We start from the raw sequence: 17,218 nt of genomic DNA on the forward strand, positions 1-17,218 counted from the left end.
GTCCGTTTTTCACGGATCCGTTGTTCCATTCTTTGTTTCTGTTCCGTTTTTCCGTTCCGTTTTTCCGTATGGCATATACAGTATACAGTAATTACATAGATAAAATTGGGCTGGGCATAACATTTTAAATAGATGGTTCAGCAAAAAACGGTACGGAAACGGAAGACATACGGATGCATTTCCGTATATGTGTTCCTTTTTTTGCGGACCGATTGACTTGAATGGAACGGAATGTGATTTGCGGGCAATAATAGGACATGTTCTATCTTTAAATGAAACGGAAACGGAATGCATACGGAGTACATTCCGTTTTTTTTGCGGAACCATTGAAATGAATAGTTCCGTATACGGACCGCAAAAAACGGCCAGTAAACGGGGGAAAAAAACGGTCGTGTGCAGGAGGCCTTATACAGCAGTTCTGCCTCATGTGAATATCAATCAATGAGTTATGTCAGATGGTGGCAGTGAAGGGGAAGCTGTCAGGACAGGAGGGAGATTTCTTCTGCTGAAACCACTGACTGGATACAAAGTTTAGGAAACTGTCAGTAGGACTAGATCTGTGGGAGCGGGGCTTTTCACTGCCGGCCAGATTTACTATAACTTTTGCCAGAAACCGGCGGAAGTTATAACTGAAGTCTGCGCTAAGCCCTGGCTGGCGTAGATATCCTTTTCAGGGGCACAGCAGGGCAGAGATGTGCCTAATTTATTAAGAGGCAGCATCATATTAAGTTGGGCACATCTCACACCAGCGCAGGGTTACGGGTACACTAGTCTTCATAAATCTCCCCCAAAGGCCCTGATATATCATGCTTTCACTCCAGAATTCTGGCTTTAAAAACCCACACAATGGGGCTTTTGCGACTTTTTGCACATGCGCAAAACTTTTGCAACTTTTTTGCATTTTTGCACCAGTTACTCCACTTTTGCAATGTGGGTGGAAAAGTGGACGTGGTTAGCTATGTTATTGAGTTTCACTCCAGATTTATCGCTGAGACTTTTCTTTTTTTCTTTTTTTTTAAGTTGCAATCTCACACCAGGATGGAGTAGGAAAACTGGAGTAGATTTTCTAGTCAAAAGTGTTGGGTTTAAGGATAAGACAAATTTATCAGACAACATGAGACATTTAATAAATGTGATATAAAAGTATAACAACGCAGAATTAGGCAAAACTGACTTCAAATATTCCCCTCATGATAAATTCCCCCAAATTGTTGGAGTATGCGCTTAATTTATGATGATAGTTAAAGGGAACCTGTCATGTGGATATTTGATTATAATCTAACTAATTATATACAGTCATGTGAAAAAATTAGGACACCCTTTGAAAGCATGTGGTTTTTTGTAACATTTTTAATAAAAGGTTATTTCATCTCCGTTTCAACAATACAGAGAGATTAAAGTAATCCAACTAAACAAAGAAAACTGAAGAAAAGTCTTTTCAAGATCTTCTGTAAATGTCATTCTACAAAAATGCCTATTCTAACTGAGGAAAAAGATAGGACACCCTTGCCCCTAATAGCGAGTGTTACCTCCTTTGGCTGAAATAACTGCAGTGAGACGGTTCTTGTAGCCATCTACCAGTCTTCGACATCGGTCTGAGGAAATTTTACCCCACTCCTCAATGCAGAACTTTTTCAGCTGTGAGATGTTTGAGGGGTTTCTTGCACGTACAGCCCTTTTCAAGTCACCCCACAGCATCTCAATGGGATTCAAATCTGGACTTTGACTTGGCCATTCCAGGACTCTCCATTTCTTCTTTTTCAGCCAATCTTTGGTTGATTTACTAGTATGTTTTGGGTCATTGTCATGTTGCATGGTCCAGTTCCGCTTCAGCTTTAATTTTCTAACTGATGGTCTCACATGTTCTTCAAGCACCTTCTGATACACAGTAGAATTCATCGTGGATTCTATGATGGTGAGCTGACCAGGTCCTGCTGCAGCAAAGCAGCCCCAAACCATGACACTTCCACCTCCATGCTTCACAGTTGGTATGAGGTTCTTTTCTTGGAATGCTGTGTTTGGTTTACGCCAAACATGTCCTCTGCTGTTGTGTCCAAATAATTCAATTTTGGACTCATCTGTCCAAAGAACATTATTCCAGAAGTCCTGGTCTTTGTCAACTTTATCTCTGGCAAATGTCAGTCTGGCCTCGATGTTTCTCTTGGAAAGCAAAGGTTTCCTCCTTGCACACCTCCCATGCAAGTTAAACTTGTACAGTCTCTTTCTGATTGTAGAGGCATGTACTTCTACATCAACAGTAGCCAGAGCCTGCTGTAGTTCTCGAGATGACACTTTAGGGTTTTTGGAGACCTCTTTTAGCATCTTGCGGTCTGCTCTTGGGGTGAACTTGCTGGGGCGACCAGTCCTGGGCATGTTGGCAGTTGTTTTGAAAGCCCTCCACTTGTAGACTATCTTCCGGACAGTGGAATGGCTGATTTCAAAATCTTTTGAGATCTTTTTAAATCCCTTCCCAGACTCATAGGCTGCTACAATCTTTTTTCTGAAGTCCTCTGACAGCTCTTTTGCTCTCACCATGGTGCTCACTCTCACTTCAACAGTCAGGAGCACACCAAACTAAATGTCTGAGGTTTAAATAGGGCAAGCCTCATTCAACATGCAGAGTAACGATCTACTAATTATGTGCACCTGGTGTGATATACATGTGTGAGATCTGAGCCAATTTAAGAGGGAATACATGTGAGGGTGTCCTATCTTTTTCCTCAGTTAGAATAGGCATTTTTGTAGAATGACATTTACAGAAGATCTTGAAAAGACTTTTCTTCAGTTTTCTTTGTTTAGTTGGATTACTTTAATCTCTCTGTATTGTTGAAACGGAGATGAAATAACCTTTTATTAAAAATGTTACAAAAAACCACATGCTTTCAAAGGGTGTCCTAATTTTTTCACATGACTGTACAATCATTAACTACTAAAAAGTACCTTAGATGTATTCACTTACTGGTGTGACAGATGGTTACCTCATAATATACACACAAAGATGCTGCATGCCGCATGCTAATGAGCTGATTCGAGTCCAGCGTAATGTCATTGAGTCCAGCGTATATTTAATTCAGAGCTATAGCCACTCCCCTGCCCATCTGCTGCTGATTCATGTGGAAAATAACTGTTAATCAGCAGCAGGTGGGCGGGGAGAGTCAGGAGCTCATGAATATTCATGATTCATCATTATCAGCTGGAGCTTTTCAATACAAGATGTTGGCAGATTGACTGTGTCAATTAAAGAAAGTGACCCAGCATTTTGCTAATAGAATCAATCACTTATTTATGTTGCCTTTTTGGAGATGCATTGCTGCCATCAAGTTCTAAATGAGTTCATTATTTTGTGAAATGGTAAAATATCTCACTTTCAACATCTGATATCTGTTCTATGATGTACTGTGAATAAAATATGGGTGTATGAGATTTGCAAATCATTGCCGGTTGTATATTACACACACTCTCAAAAGTTTAGTTGCAACAAGTCCATAAATTATTGAAGTGAAAAAACAAAGGGGGAGATTTATCAAACTGGTGTAAAGTAGAACTGGCTTAGTTGCCCATAGCAGCCAATCAGATTCCACCTTTCAAGAGAAAATAGGTCCCGGAGCAATATAAATAAGCACACTACTGCGTCAGGTCATTGATCTTGTAGTTTATTCAACAATGATTTATTTAGTGACGTGTATTTTATGTCTTCCATTATGCAAGCTATTGCCATTGAGACTTTTATTTTCTTGCTCTTCTCACATTTAGTTTTTTTATGTTCAATAAATTATGAATTTGTTGCATTGAAACTTTTAAATATATTTGCATAGTACTTTGCGTCGGCCTCATCATATATTAAGCGCATCCTCTGGCTGTCCGTGAGCCTAGAGTGAAAAATCGTAGCGTAGATTTCGGCCATCATTTACACCAGAAAACTGGTGTACATGGTGATAAAAACACCACTTGCACGTAGATTTGAGAAAGTTGGTGAACTTGTCTGCCCGCTTTTCCAGTCTTGCTTTGCCATTCTCCCATGAACGGGATGTACTTCCCACATAATGCCATAAACATATAATGAAGTGATGGTGATTCAATTGCGTGGTGCCAATGGGCTAAATGACAGCTGCAAAAGCCCCCTCCTCACCCCATCATGGGTGTAGCCCTAAAAGACCCTGTGATCTCCATATTACTAAGTTAAACAAGAGAATTAGCCGCTACTGTATTGACGAGCCTCTTCTGTCCCACCTCTTGTAGATGAAAGATTTGCGTAGTGCCTTGAAAGATATAACACGTGCCATTCATCTGCGCCCGGACTCCCCTGAACCCTATATCATTCGGTGAGTAGCTGTTAAGTAAATCGAGATGATTTTCCATCAAAGAGCTTTTCCCAACATAATCTTTGGTCTTTTCTCAGGCTGTTAAAATTCTATTTAACCATAACTTCCATGGTTATACAATGTGTTAAAGGGACTGTTCCCATATTGGACATTTGTGGCATATCCACAGAACATACCATACACCTCTGAGATTTGCACCTTTCTCCAGAATGGGGCTTGACTGTTTCCATTATCCTCTACTCCCATAGAAGATAATGGCAAGAACCAAGCTCTTCATTCATTCTTAACTTGGGAGTCACATCTAGTATGATAAAACACACAACTAAGCTGTATTTCTGATATTTTATATATCATTTTTACCTACAAATTCTGTGTTGAACATGTGGGAATATAGTTTAAAATCTTGTCTGCAGTTCTGTAAAATAACCACTAGGTGGTGACAGAATTCTTTTCTTACTGTATAGGAATTATTTAATTCTTGTAAACATTATTTGATTCAGTTTGTGTGTGTGTGTGTGTATGTGTGTGTATATATGCAAAGTTGCCAAAATTATGGGTGAATAAAGCTCCACTGATTTTTCACTTTTACTTGGAGTGCAGTCCTGCTTTCTTTGAACCGTATATATATATATATATATATATAATATATACACACACATTTTACAGATGATACATAGGACCCTGGCCTCTAATAATTACATTGTACTTTAAAGTACCGGGACTTTTAGTTGAAGAAAAGATTTATAAAACATAAATGTGCTGTACATAGACAACCATTTTCATATGCTTACAAATGGCACAGACTAATTATCTGGAGCTAGTGTTCAGCCCTAATCTAGAATATATTATCAGATTATTGAAGATTATAACCAGGGGATTAGCCATTCCTACCCTAAATGTTCCTAAGTACATTATAGATTTCTAAATCCTGTGTCTGAGCGCTGTCATGTTAATGCATTAAAGGGGTTATCTAAGACCTATAATGCCCCCCCAAATGCCTGGGCCCCTCACACAGATTGTATTTACATCGCTCCCCGACACCCGCGTCGCTTTTGAAGCCCGCACGGCCGTCGCTGCATCTCCCCGTCGCGTGGATTAAAACATCCGACGTCAGAGGTGGGGGCAGCAGCCAATAGCAGGCCGCGATGGGGACGAGTCTCCCTAGCGTCACTCGTGATGGTAGGGAGGCTCCTTCCCTTCGCTGCCTGCTATTGGCTACCCCCCCTTCCCCCCGTGACTGGATGTTTACTATACTTCCCTTGCATCAGGTGCACCTTCATCAGCTGATCCCCAGGCTGGCTTCACTACAAAAAGGGTTTGTTATGATGAAATAACCCCTTAAAACCTTTCAGGATGAAGGGAAACGAAGCATTGCATTCTGCTTGTCAGATTATTTGACCTTTTATGTAACGTTGTAAGGATACACAGAGTTTCTGATAGTGAGACTTTATCCAGGCTTCATAACTGCCTTGATATGCAGTGATAGGAGATGAGGTGTCATGGCGATGCTCCATGCCCGCCGCTATCCTGCTATCTGCTCCTGACACAGGCGCTGCACACACTGGGCTTCTCCCCGAAGACGGGCTACCAGACTTGGGCTTCTCCCGGAGACGGGCTACCAGACTCCTGTGTCCTATCCTGCAAGTTGCATCCTGGCTGCTTGGTCTCTTTCTGTGTATGTATTACTGCTTATTAATTGAACCTCTCCCTGCAGCACTGCAAGGGTTAATTCCCCCTTTTTTTTCTTTCTCTGTGTTCAGCTGTTTGATAAATGCACTAATCAGCCCTCCGATGAACTTGCTGGGATGTTTGTTCCACTCCTAGCCTGTGCAATCCATTAGATCCCTTTATATTTCATTTGCTAGCTAAGTCCTGCAAAATTCTACCCCTGTACCAACTTCTGCTTTGTTTCTCGACTCTTTGCTGCCTCCCCGACCCGATCCTGTTCACCCAGTAAGTCACCAGCCAACCACATCGGGAGGCCAGATCCCTGTATAGGGTTTGAAGGGTGAAACGCCGGTGGACTGCCGGTTGGTTGACACAGTGGGTCCATACTATACTATTTATTGGATATTTTAGATTATTGGTTCAAGAGGAGGCTCTAGTGAGAACTGTTATAAGACAAATATGCTGCAGCGCATGGTGCAAAACATAATGATAAGTTGCTCCCTACATGTAGTTCCTTAAAAATGAGAGCCACAGGGTTCAAGCAGTTGTTAAAGGTCACACTTCGTAATGACTCTGTTGTGTTCCCTGATAAAGGTCATGTTGGTCATTAGGGATTTACATTGTCTGTCTCCTGCAGGGGACAGTATCTCTATGAAATGAAGAGGTATGACCTTGCCAGCTTCTGTATTCATTATGCAGCGGAGAGGACTCAAGGTAAGGAGCAGAATGTCTTCTGTAGCAAGGCAGTACAGCCAAAAATAAATACTGCTGAAAACTTCAGTAACTTCAGGACTCCAATGTTACTCACCAAAAATAAAAGAATGGCTTAGAGCTAGTTTCATGTCATGTCTTCATCTACCCTTAAAACACCTCTGTTCTCTTCCGCTCAAGAAGCCTGCACCCCACACAACACATCAGCCTGAATTACTATTGCACTGGTATGGCCGGTATTATCACATGAGATGAGATCTGTAAGGAAATACTATGGTCACTATCCAGAACCACAGCTGGCAAACTCAGAAACTGCCACCATTCTGCCTTAAACACTCTTATTGGTAGGAAGGTAGAGCCATCCCTAGGTGGTTCTTCTCCAGAGTCTGCTGCAAGATAGGATAGGCTTGGCTGCTTGGTACCCAGGTTATGACTGCGGATTTAGGGTCCATTCACACGTCCGTAAGTGTTCTGCGGATCCGCACATTTCCGGCACTATAATAGAAAATGCCTAATCTTGTCCGCATTTGCGGACAAGAATAGGACATGTTCTATTTTTTTTGCGGAAACGGAAACACGGATGCGGAAGTGCGGATCCACAAATGCGGATGCGGACAGCACATTCCGGCCCCATTGAAAATGCGGACAAGAATAGGACATGGAAGGGGTTAAGAGATGGAGGGATCTCCTCCCTCTCCCATCGGGCTGCTGCTGTGCTGTGGCAGCGGCCTGATGCTTGATGGTTAACAGAGGGAGGGATCTCCCTCCCCCATCGGGCGCTGCGCTGCTGTTACCATGCACCTGGACGTTTTCACAGGCATCCGGCTTACCTTGGTATAGCTGATCAGGCTCCTGCTTAAAGGGACACTGACAGGCCTTCTGAGCATAATTAGCTCTTTATATGCCCCCCTAGGTCTTATAATAAGTTTCCAATTCATATAAGTATTATCCCTGTGCGCATATTATTAATAAATAATAAAAAGTAGACATATTAGGTATTGCTACGTCCGTAACGATCTGCTCTATAAAAAAGTCATATGACATAGTCCCTAAGGTAAACTCTGTAAAAATAAATAAAAACTGCACCAAAACAACCAATTTTTTTGGTCACCTTGCCCCATAAAGTGTAATAATGAATGAATGAAAAATCATATGTACCCAAAAATGGTACCAATAAAACTGGAACCCTATCCTATAGTTTCCAAAATGTGGTAATTTTTTTTGAGTTTCTACTGTAGGGGGTGCTTCAGGGGGGCTTCAAATGGGACATGGCATCTAAAAACCAGTTCAGCTAAATCTGCCTTCCAAAAACCATATGGCATTCCTTTCCTTCTGCGCCCTGCAATGTGCCCGCACAGCAGTTTACGACCACATATGGGGTGTTTCTGTAAACTACAGAATCATGAGCGGTGATTTTCACGCATCACTTGTGCGTTGCGTGAAAATCGCAGCAAGCTCTATTTTGTGCGTTTTTCAACGCAGGCCCAATAGAAGTGAATGGGGCTGCGTGAAAATCGCAAGCATCCGCAAGCAAGTAGGGATGCAGTGCTATTTTCAGGCACGGTTGCTAGGAGACGATCGGGATGGAGACCCGATCATTATTATTTTCCCTTAGAACATGGTTATAAGGGAAAATAATAGCATTCTGAATACAGACTGCATAGTACAATTGGGCTGGAGAGGTTAAAAAAAAAAAATTAAATTTTTTTTTAACTCTCCTTAATCCACTTGATCGCGCAGCCCGGCTTCTCTTCTGTCTTCTTATTTGCTGTGTGCAGGAAAAGGACCTGTGGTGACGTCACTCCGGTCATCACATGGTCCGTCACCATGGTAAAAGATCATGTGACGGACCATGTGATGACCGGAGTGACGTCACCACAGGTCCTTTTCCTGCACACAGCAAATAAGAAGACAGAAGAGAAGCCGGGCTGCGCAATCAAGTAGATTAAGGTGTTAAATTATTTTTTTTCATTTTTTTTTAACCCCTCCAGCGCTATTGTACTATGCAGTCTGTATTCAGAATGCTATTATTTTCCCTTATAACCATGTTATAAGGGAAAATAATACAATCTACAGAACACCGATCCCAAGCCTGAACTTTTGTGAAGAAGTTCGGGTTTGGGTACCAAACATGCCGATTTTTCTCACGTGCGTGCAAAACACATTACAATGTTTTGCACTCGCACGGAAAAATCGCGCATGTTCCCGCAACGCACCCGCACCTTTTCTCGCAACGCCCGTCTGAAAGAGGCCTAAGCCTTCTAACGTCCCAAGAAAAGAAAATGTCATTTACAAAATGATCCAAACATAAGGTAGACATATGGGAAATGTAAAGTAAAAAATATTTGAGGAGGTATCACTATCTGTTTTAAAAGCAAAGAAATTTTAATTTAGAAAATTGCAAATTGTTCCAAATTTTTGGTAAATTTGGAATTTTTTTCTAAATAAAAATGAAATATTTTGACTCAAATTTACCACTGTCATGAAGTACAATATGTGACAAGAAAACAATCTCAGAATGTGATTTTAAAGTTATCACCACATAAAGTGACACATGTCAGATTTGCAAAAAATGGCCTGGTCCTTAAGGTGAAAAGTGGCAAGGTCCTGTAGGGGTTAAGATGATTGATTATAGGGTCCCTGCAACGATTTCGGGAAGGCGGGTCCCTGGAGAAAGAGGATATGAACAGTCCTGCCTCTGTAGTTTCCCAAATCTACTCAGGTGGAGATTCTGTAAGCTGCCTATTAGTATGTAGTGCAGCCAGTGTGCTTTGTCATGTGCCTCTTATACAGTTGGTGGGGGGCTGGGGGCCCACCCTTGCTCAGAGGCCCATTGTGGGATTCCCCTGTTTCTCTGTAGACCAGTTTGCACCTGGTCAGTACACATAGTGCTGGTAAGGGAAGGTTTAGAATAGGCTTAGAATTTAGGTACATAGCACAGAGGTACAGAGCCAGGACACAGACTTAAATTATCAGCCTAAGGGCTCATTCAGACGACCGTATGAATGGGTCTGCATCTGTTCCGCATTTTTGCGGAACGGGTGCGGACCCATTTATTTCAATGGGGCTGCAAATGATGCGGGCAGCACACGGTGTGCTGCCCGCATCCGTAGTTACATTCCGCGGCCCCGCAATAAAGATAGAGCAAGTCCTATTCTTGTCTGCAGTCGCGGACAAGAATAGTAATTTCTATCATAGTGCCGCAAAACACTATATCCGTCTGAATAAGCCCTGAGATCAACAAAGAACCTGATTGGCTCAGCTTCCAGCCTCACTGATAGGTCAACTAGCCAGTCTTGAGTAGCGGACATGACGTCCCTCCAAGACAAGATCTCTATGAAACCACAGTTCGTGGTTCCTTTTGTTGTCATATCTGATGATTGGCTATATGAGGTGACCCAAAGGGTTAATGTTTGGGACTGCTGCCGTATAGAAGATGTGATTAAGGGGCCGGGTTTGTGGCAACACCATCAAACATCCTTGTACTGTAGAATAATCCCTAAGGGCACTTTGCTGCTGAGCTAATATCTTATATGCCATCATATATCAGTTGGAATTGGATTGTTACAGTCGTCACAATGAGTGATGCCTGGAGAACAACAACACAAGGAACAGCATTCAGTGAACTACGGAAGAGGAATTGTATTTTCCAGGTTTTCAGTGGTGGAAAAAAATGTTTTGTTAGAAATAATAAATGTAAAGAATGTATTGATAGTTCACAATTACCCCAATACACTAGTATAGTTCATTTATTAAAACCATCCTAGAGAAAATCTGGCCTTGTAGCCAATATAGCTCAGCTTCCTTTTTTTAAATTGTCCTGAAAAAATGAATGTTGCGCTTTGATTAGATGGTATGGGCAACAAGGCTAGTTTTTTTTCCATCAGTTTTGATAAATGAGGACCGACTCATCATTGCAGCACTGCACACATTCAAGTCTGTGGGAGCAGCGCTTCAGTGATGAGCGTTGTCAACTACAGTTTTGTTGGTGACGTGGCTGGGTTTGGGGGGGCCCCAACGCTACGCTGAGTCCCCCAGACATCGTCGAGATGTCATCACGTGTTGCTGCTCTCCGGAAAGGTTCGTAAGGCGTGTTGCACCCCAATGGGAAATAAGTCCAGAGAGTCAGGGTCTGCAGTAACCAGTGTGCTTCTTTACGGGAGGAATTACGGTGCAAAACAGTATAGGCAAGGCATAGGGTTGGCTTCTCCAGTCTCCTCCCTGGCAGAAGAAGGGTTTGATGTGGAGGAAAGGCTTGAGCTAGCTATCCCTCTCTCTCTTCAGAAGGCTGGTACCCTGGTCAAAGGCTGGTGATCCAGGGTCTGTGGCAGCGTATCACCGTCTCAGCGTCTTCTTCTGGTCACTCAGTAGTCTGGCAGAGTCTCCTCTTCCAAACACTGTTCTTTAACTGCAGAACACTAGGGGCTCTGAGTGCTTTCCTTATGTACAGTTTCTAGCTAGACTGGAACCTTCTAGTGGGAGGGGTGGAGTGGAGAAACTCAGCACAAACAATTACAAAGTTACCACTCCAGTATGGCATAGACTTTACATTAGAGCCTAAATGATACTCAGTGGCAACGACACAGCAGTTTTTCCAGACAAAAACAAGTTTCCAGACATAACAACTGAGCTAAACCAGACAGTCACAAGGTCAGTCTGTCTGGTTTTGGTGGTAAACAATGTCTGGCTTTTTTCCTCCAAAACATGCTCTTCTTTAAAGCTTATGATAGCTATGGAAAATCGACAGCTTCTTATTCAAAGTCCCAAAAGTCTCTCAGTATTCATTAACCCTTTCCACAGAACCTTGCAAATACAGTGCAAATGAAGTGGATATATATTACAGCATACATATAAAATGCAGTTAAACAGTGCACGTTAACCCTTTAAAGTGAAATAAAGAAGTTTATAACTTTACATAGGGGAAAAAGGGGTAAATGTTCAGACTTCAAAGTACCCCTGCTCCAGGGCATTACAAGTGTAGTTCCAACTTCCTGAGGATAGGCCATCACTTAAAAAAGGCCGGGCACCCTTTTAAGGTCCTGTCGTATAATCCTTGTCATATATAACCTTTTGTAAGAAAATTGGAAACTATTTTGAGTGAAAAATATGCAAAAACAGAAAAGCGAGGAAGTGGGCAAATACTTTTCCACAGCGCGTATCTGTGGACTGTGCTTCATCTGTATGTATCCAGGCAAAATTGAGAATAAATGAGAAAAGCTAGGCTAGCATTTTACAGTTGACTTCTTAAAACAACTGTCTGCTAAATTGTATGCTGTCAGCATTACAGATGAGATCAGTTTACAAAATAAACCCTGTAATTAAGCTAATGAGAACTAGGATAATATGTGGAGTCATTAGTCAGCATCTCTAACTACAAAGGTGGGAATCTCTGAAGCTTGCACTCTGTATGTGTCCACAACATGCCTCTCTATAATTTATCACCTTAGGCTACTTTCACACTTGCGGCAGAGTGATCCGGCAAGCAGTTCCGGTCTGCACATCGGATCCGGCATTCCAGTATTTTGAATGCAGAATCCGGCACTAATACATTCCTATGGAAAAAAATGCTGGATCCGGCATTCAGGCAAGTCTTCAGTTTTTTTGGGCCGGAGATAAAACCGTAGCATGCTACGGTTTTATCTTTTGCCTGATCAGTCAAAATGACTGAACTGAAGACATCCTGACGCATCCTGAACAGATTGCTCTCCATTCAGAATGCATGGGTATAAAACTAATCAGTTATTTTCCGGTATAGAGCCCCTAGGATGGAACTATGCCGGAAAAGAGAAAACGCTAGTGTGAAAGTACCCTTAGTTGTCTTGCTGCCCATTTGTTTGAATTACAAGGTGGCTCATGCAGGGCCATAGGATATGTCACACCATTAGATCTTCTCTATGCTGGATCACAAGGGGCTCTTTTTAAATCACCACACAGAAACTACAGTGTGCACAAAATGTCATAAAATCAGTAGTATTAGTGAGATGACCTTTAAAATGTAGGGTCCACACAAGAAATGACCCCTGCTACCTTTATTTAAAGCAGTTCATATACACCCAAAAAATCTAATAGAAACCAGTATCCTCAGCTGAAGGAGATGCACCAAATTAATATTAAAGGGGTTATGCTAAGTTTATAAGTTATCCCCTCTCCACAGGATAGGTGATAACTAGCTGATCACTGGGGATCCAACCCTGAGAGCCTCGTCGATCATGAGAATGAGGGTCTTGTTTCCTTGTTCTGATGGAGTGGCAGGTCATGCATGCGCACTGGCACTCAATTCATTCTCTATGGGAGCGCCACAGATAGCCAAGCGCTGTACTCAACCATCTCCCATAGATTATAAATGGAGCGACAGGAGGCATGGTTGAGCTGCTCCTCCATCAGAATAGGGGGATAAGACCCCCGTTTTTGGAATCAGTGGGGTTCTTAGTAGTTGTGGGTAATGGATAACTTAGAAAAATGGCACACCCCTTAAAGATTAATTTGACCCATTTTCTGGCAGTGCGTGTGCCAGGAAACCAAATCTGTGCCAGATATCAGCTGCAGTATATTTGAACTATAATTTACGCGCGTGTGTGGCATAAAATACAGTTAATTTGTCAGCTAAGGAATGCCATGCCCCTTCCGCTATCTATTCTCAGCACCATGTTTTTTACGCCATAAAAGTTGCTTAAAATTATAAATGATCCGAACTGCCTTGTATTTTTGGGTCGTGCTTTCCCAAAAAGAACATGAACTAGGCTGGGTCAAGGGAGGTCATAATAAAACAGGGGTGGATCAAGCAAGGTCATAGAAGAACGTGAATATATCAAGGGAGGTCTTGGAAGAACATAGTTTGAACAAGGGAGGTAAACGAACAGGTTGGATCAAGGGGGGAAGTTATCAAAGAACATTGATGGATCAATAGAAGTTATTGAAGAACAGAGCTGGATCAAGGGAGGTCATAGAAGAGCAGGTCTGAATCAAGGGAGGTTAGATAAGAATAGGACTGGATAAAGATTGCTATAGAACACTGCTAGATCATGGGATAACATAGAAGAACAGGACTATTGTAACAGTGGCTGCTGTACACCGCTGTTCCCCCGCTGACCACCGTGGTCCAGGGATTCCGTCAACCGCTGCAGTCCTGGGATCTGTTGCTGTACGTGCTGTGGTGCTGAGGATTCCGCTCCACTGGTTTCACTCACCCCTGGCCACAGCATGCTTGCTGCTGGTATCTTGTTACACTGCCCTAAAGGCGGCATGCATCACTCCCTGGGCTGCATGGGTTGGGTCATGTGACCTCGCTGAGCAACCCAGACTCTCCTGCAGGTACTAAAGTGTCTCAGCCCCCTTCCCAGATGCCTCATTGTCAAGGTCCTTGTGTTTGCTAGCTCCTGATACTCACGTGTGCTCCTGACTTATACTTCGTTCCTGGATTCTGCTACTCATCTGATCCCTGCCTGCTTGCCTTTATTCTCCTGTTGCCGACCCGGATTGCCTGACCTGTTCCTGTGCCACCTGCCCTGACCTTTTGCCTGTCTGACTATCCCTCTGTCTCATTCTTTGGTCCTGCACTATTGCTCCTGGTAACGACTCCGCCTGCCTAACTACTTTTGTACTTCTGTTACCTACTCAGGTACCTCCTGGTCTGCCTGGACCAGCTGCCTCGTGTGCCTACCCTCCTCAAGAGGTAGCGACCTGGTGTTCCCCTCGGGAAAGTCTATTCCCACCATCAGGGGTACTGTGAAGAATCGAGGGGTACACTTAGACGACGCCCTTAGAGAAGGTGGGACACGTGGCACAGCGGGTTCACATTTGCTGGTTCATGACAACTATATCAAGGAAAGTTATAGAAGAACACAGCTAGATCATGATAAGTGATAGAAGAACAAGACTAGATCAAAGGGGGTTATAGAAAAACACAGCTAGGTCACAGGACATCATAAAATAACATGATAGGATCAATAGAGGTTGTAGAAGAACAGGACTAGATAAAGAAGGGTTGTAGGAAAACACAGCTGGGACATGGTAGGTCATAAAAGAACAGGGCTAGGTCAGGGAAGTTTATAAAAGAACAAGGCTGGATCAAGTTTGGTCATAAAGCAACTAGGCCAAATGCAAGTTGATCAAGTTGATGAAAGGTCCTTGGACATACTGTTTGTGTGTACTCCCTGCCAGTAACAGTGTAATTATCTACTATGCATGGTGTCGCCCAAAAATCTCTGGTTGGGCATGTTGTGCTTTAGCATACCCGATGATTTGTTACTCCAGAAGTAAGCAGTATTGGAAGTGTTATTGCAATAAACATGAACACTCACCTATTATGTTTTTTCTGGATAGCATTGCAGAAGAGATGGGACATCAAAGCTCCGAACAAAAAGACCCTAAAGTTGACCTGTCCCCTCTCCTGACATGCCTGTTTTAATAGCTACATGCATTCCCCATGTAATAATAATTTTGGAGCATCTGTTCTTATGGCTGTATGTTGTGCCATTAATTTATTATTTCTGCTAGAAGTTATGAATGAATTGCTATCTGTCTGCAATAAGGGTACAGAGGGCTGGTAACTAGTTGGGGGGTGTACCTGCACAGACTCACTCTATCCAATTGCTGCCATTTTCAGACTGTGTATGGATACCCCCCCAACTGGTTAACACCCTCTTGTACCCTTACTGCAGACTACTAGCAATTCATTCATAACTTCTAGAAGGAATAATAAAGGAATGGCAACACATAGAGCCCTAACACTAGATGCCCCAGAATTGTTATTACATGGGGAATGCATGTAGCTATTAAAACAGGCATGTCAGGAGAGGTGAGAGGTCCTCTTTAATAAATGCTGCATAATAACTTCTTTTGCAAATATTAAAATGTTTGGTGGCATGTTTAAAAATGTTTTCAAACTTTTATGTGTTGTTGCCCTTTCAGAGAGGATCCTTTTGTTCTCCCTATTGTCTTTCCGTGTGGAAGAGCCAAAAGTGATTGAATTACTTGTCAGCCTATGCCTGTGGATGAAGTGCCTTTCTTAATGGTTTCTAACGATTATTACCAGGTTCCTCACCAGTACAGCAAGCCCTTGTGCAGTCCTTCCACCAGCAGTACAACAGTGCCATAGACTGCTTGGTGGCTGCCATAAAGGATAAACCAGTTCCAGCTCTGATAGTCCTGTTGGGTAAAATTCAAATGAAGGCCAAGAAATACAAGGTAATGCTAAAATGTATGAAAAAGGATGTGCCAATCTTGTAAAATTTTGGTGAAAAATACTAAAAGTTCTAAGAAATAAAATAGAGTCTTAGAAAGCACTGAACGTTAACCATGAATGTTTACTGACTACCATTCACACTAACGCCAGCTCCCCTGCTCCTGTACAAGGTACCACTGCCAATGTCACCAAACCAGTTTGTATCCTGGACCACAATAAACACATGGGAGGGGTGGATCTTTCAGATCAACTTCAGAAGCCCTACAGTGCCACACACACAAAAAACGAAAGTGAGGTACAAAAAGCTGGCTGTACACATTGTACAGATGGCAATGTGAAATGCGTGTGTGCTATTTCAGTCTGCAGGCCACACAGGAACTTTCCTTCAGTTCCAAGAGTTGGTTATCAAGGCCCTAAGTTTTCAAACCCAGACCGGGGAGGGTCCCAGTACTTCTGGAAGTCGTGGTGCCCGTGTTGTACCAGGGCAACATTTTCCAGGTCAAGTCCCCCAGACAGCAAGGAAGGGAAGGACTCAAAAAAGATGCAGGGTGTGTTCCAAAAGGGAGATAAGGAAAGACACAATTTACCACTGTGAAACCTGCCCTAAAAAACCTGGCCTGTGCATGCCGGAGTGTTTCAGAATCTACCACTCATTTATGGAGTATTAATTTTAAAGGGAGTCTTTCACGCCGATTGACCCTATTAACCTATTAACACACTTATGTCCACGGCATCCACCCTATTAAAACTGTTCTTACCGTTAGTTCCCTGCTAGCATCATTCGTCCAAAAAACACTTTTATTCCGTATGCAAATGAGGCTGTGAAGGCCGGTGCCCAGGCCCAGGCCCCTGGGTCATTTTCATACCAATTCACTCCCCCTTCTCCGCGTCTGCCCGCCCATCCGCCGCACCTGCCCGCCCATCCGCCGCGCCTGCCCGCCCATCCGCCGCGCCTGCCCGCCCTTGGTCTCTTCTCTATCTTTCCTCCTACTGTCCGTAATCCCGCGCATGCGCCGATGCCCGCGATATCGGCGAGTGCGCATTGAATGACCACAGTCTGGCCGGGGCATCACAGTTTACTGTGCCCATGCGCCGGCCCGGGCCTAACTTATGTTCTTGCCGTGATGCTGTGATCGCGGCAAGAACGTAAGTTAGGCCGGTGCCGGCGCATGCGCGGGAGGGTGTAGTTTCCTGAATGGGGTAAATTTTTGGGGGTTTCCACTGTAGGCCACCTCCGGGTGTCTTCATATGCGACATAGCTCCCAATTATCATTCCAGCTAAATCCACTCTCCAAAAGCCATATGGTGCTCCTTCCACTCTGAAGCCTGCTGT

At 43.2% G+C, this 17,218-nt stretch overlaps 1 protein-coding gene across 1 annotated transcript in view; it reads left to right on the forward strand.

Moving 5' to 3' along the window:
• Positions 1 to 17,218, forward strand: part of TTC6 (tetratricopeptide repeat domain 6) — a 141,258-nt gene that overhangs the window by 51,697 nt on the left and 72,343 nt on the right. The window contains exons 18-20 of the mRNA XM_044271261.1: positions 4,240 to 4,322; positions 6,628 to 6,704; positions 15,736 to 15,887. Coding sequence (XP_044127196.1) covers positions 4,240 to 4,322; positions 6,628 to 6,704; positions 15,736 to 15,887 — 312 coding nt within the window. The remainder of the gene's footprint in view (positions 1 to 4,239; positions 4,323 to 6,627; positions 6,705 to 15,735; positions 15,888 to 17,218) is intronic.

The sequence above is a fragment of the Bufo gargarizans genome, chromosome 11 (assembly GCF_014858855.1).
Source record: "Bufo gargarizans isolate SCDJY-AF-19 chromosome 11, ASM1485885v1, whole genome shotgun sequence".
In the NCBI taxonomy this organism is placed as follows: domain Eukaryota; kingdom Metazoa; phylum Chordata; class Amphibia; order Anura; family Bufonidae; genus Bufo; species Bufo gargarizans.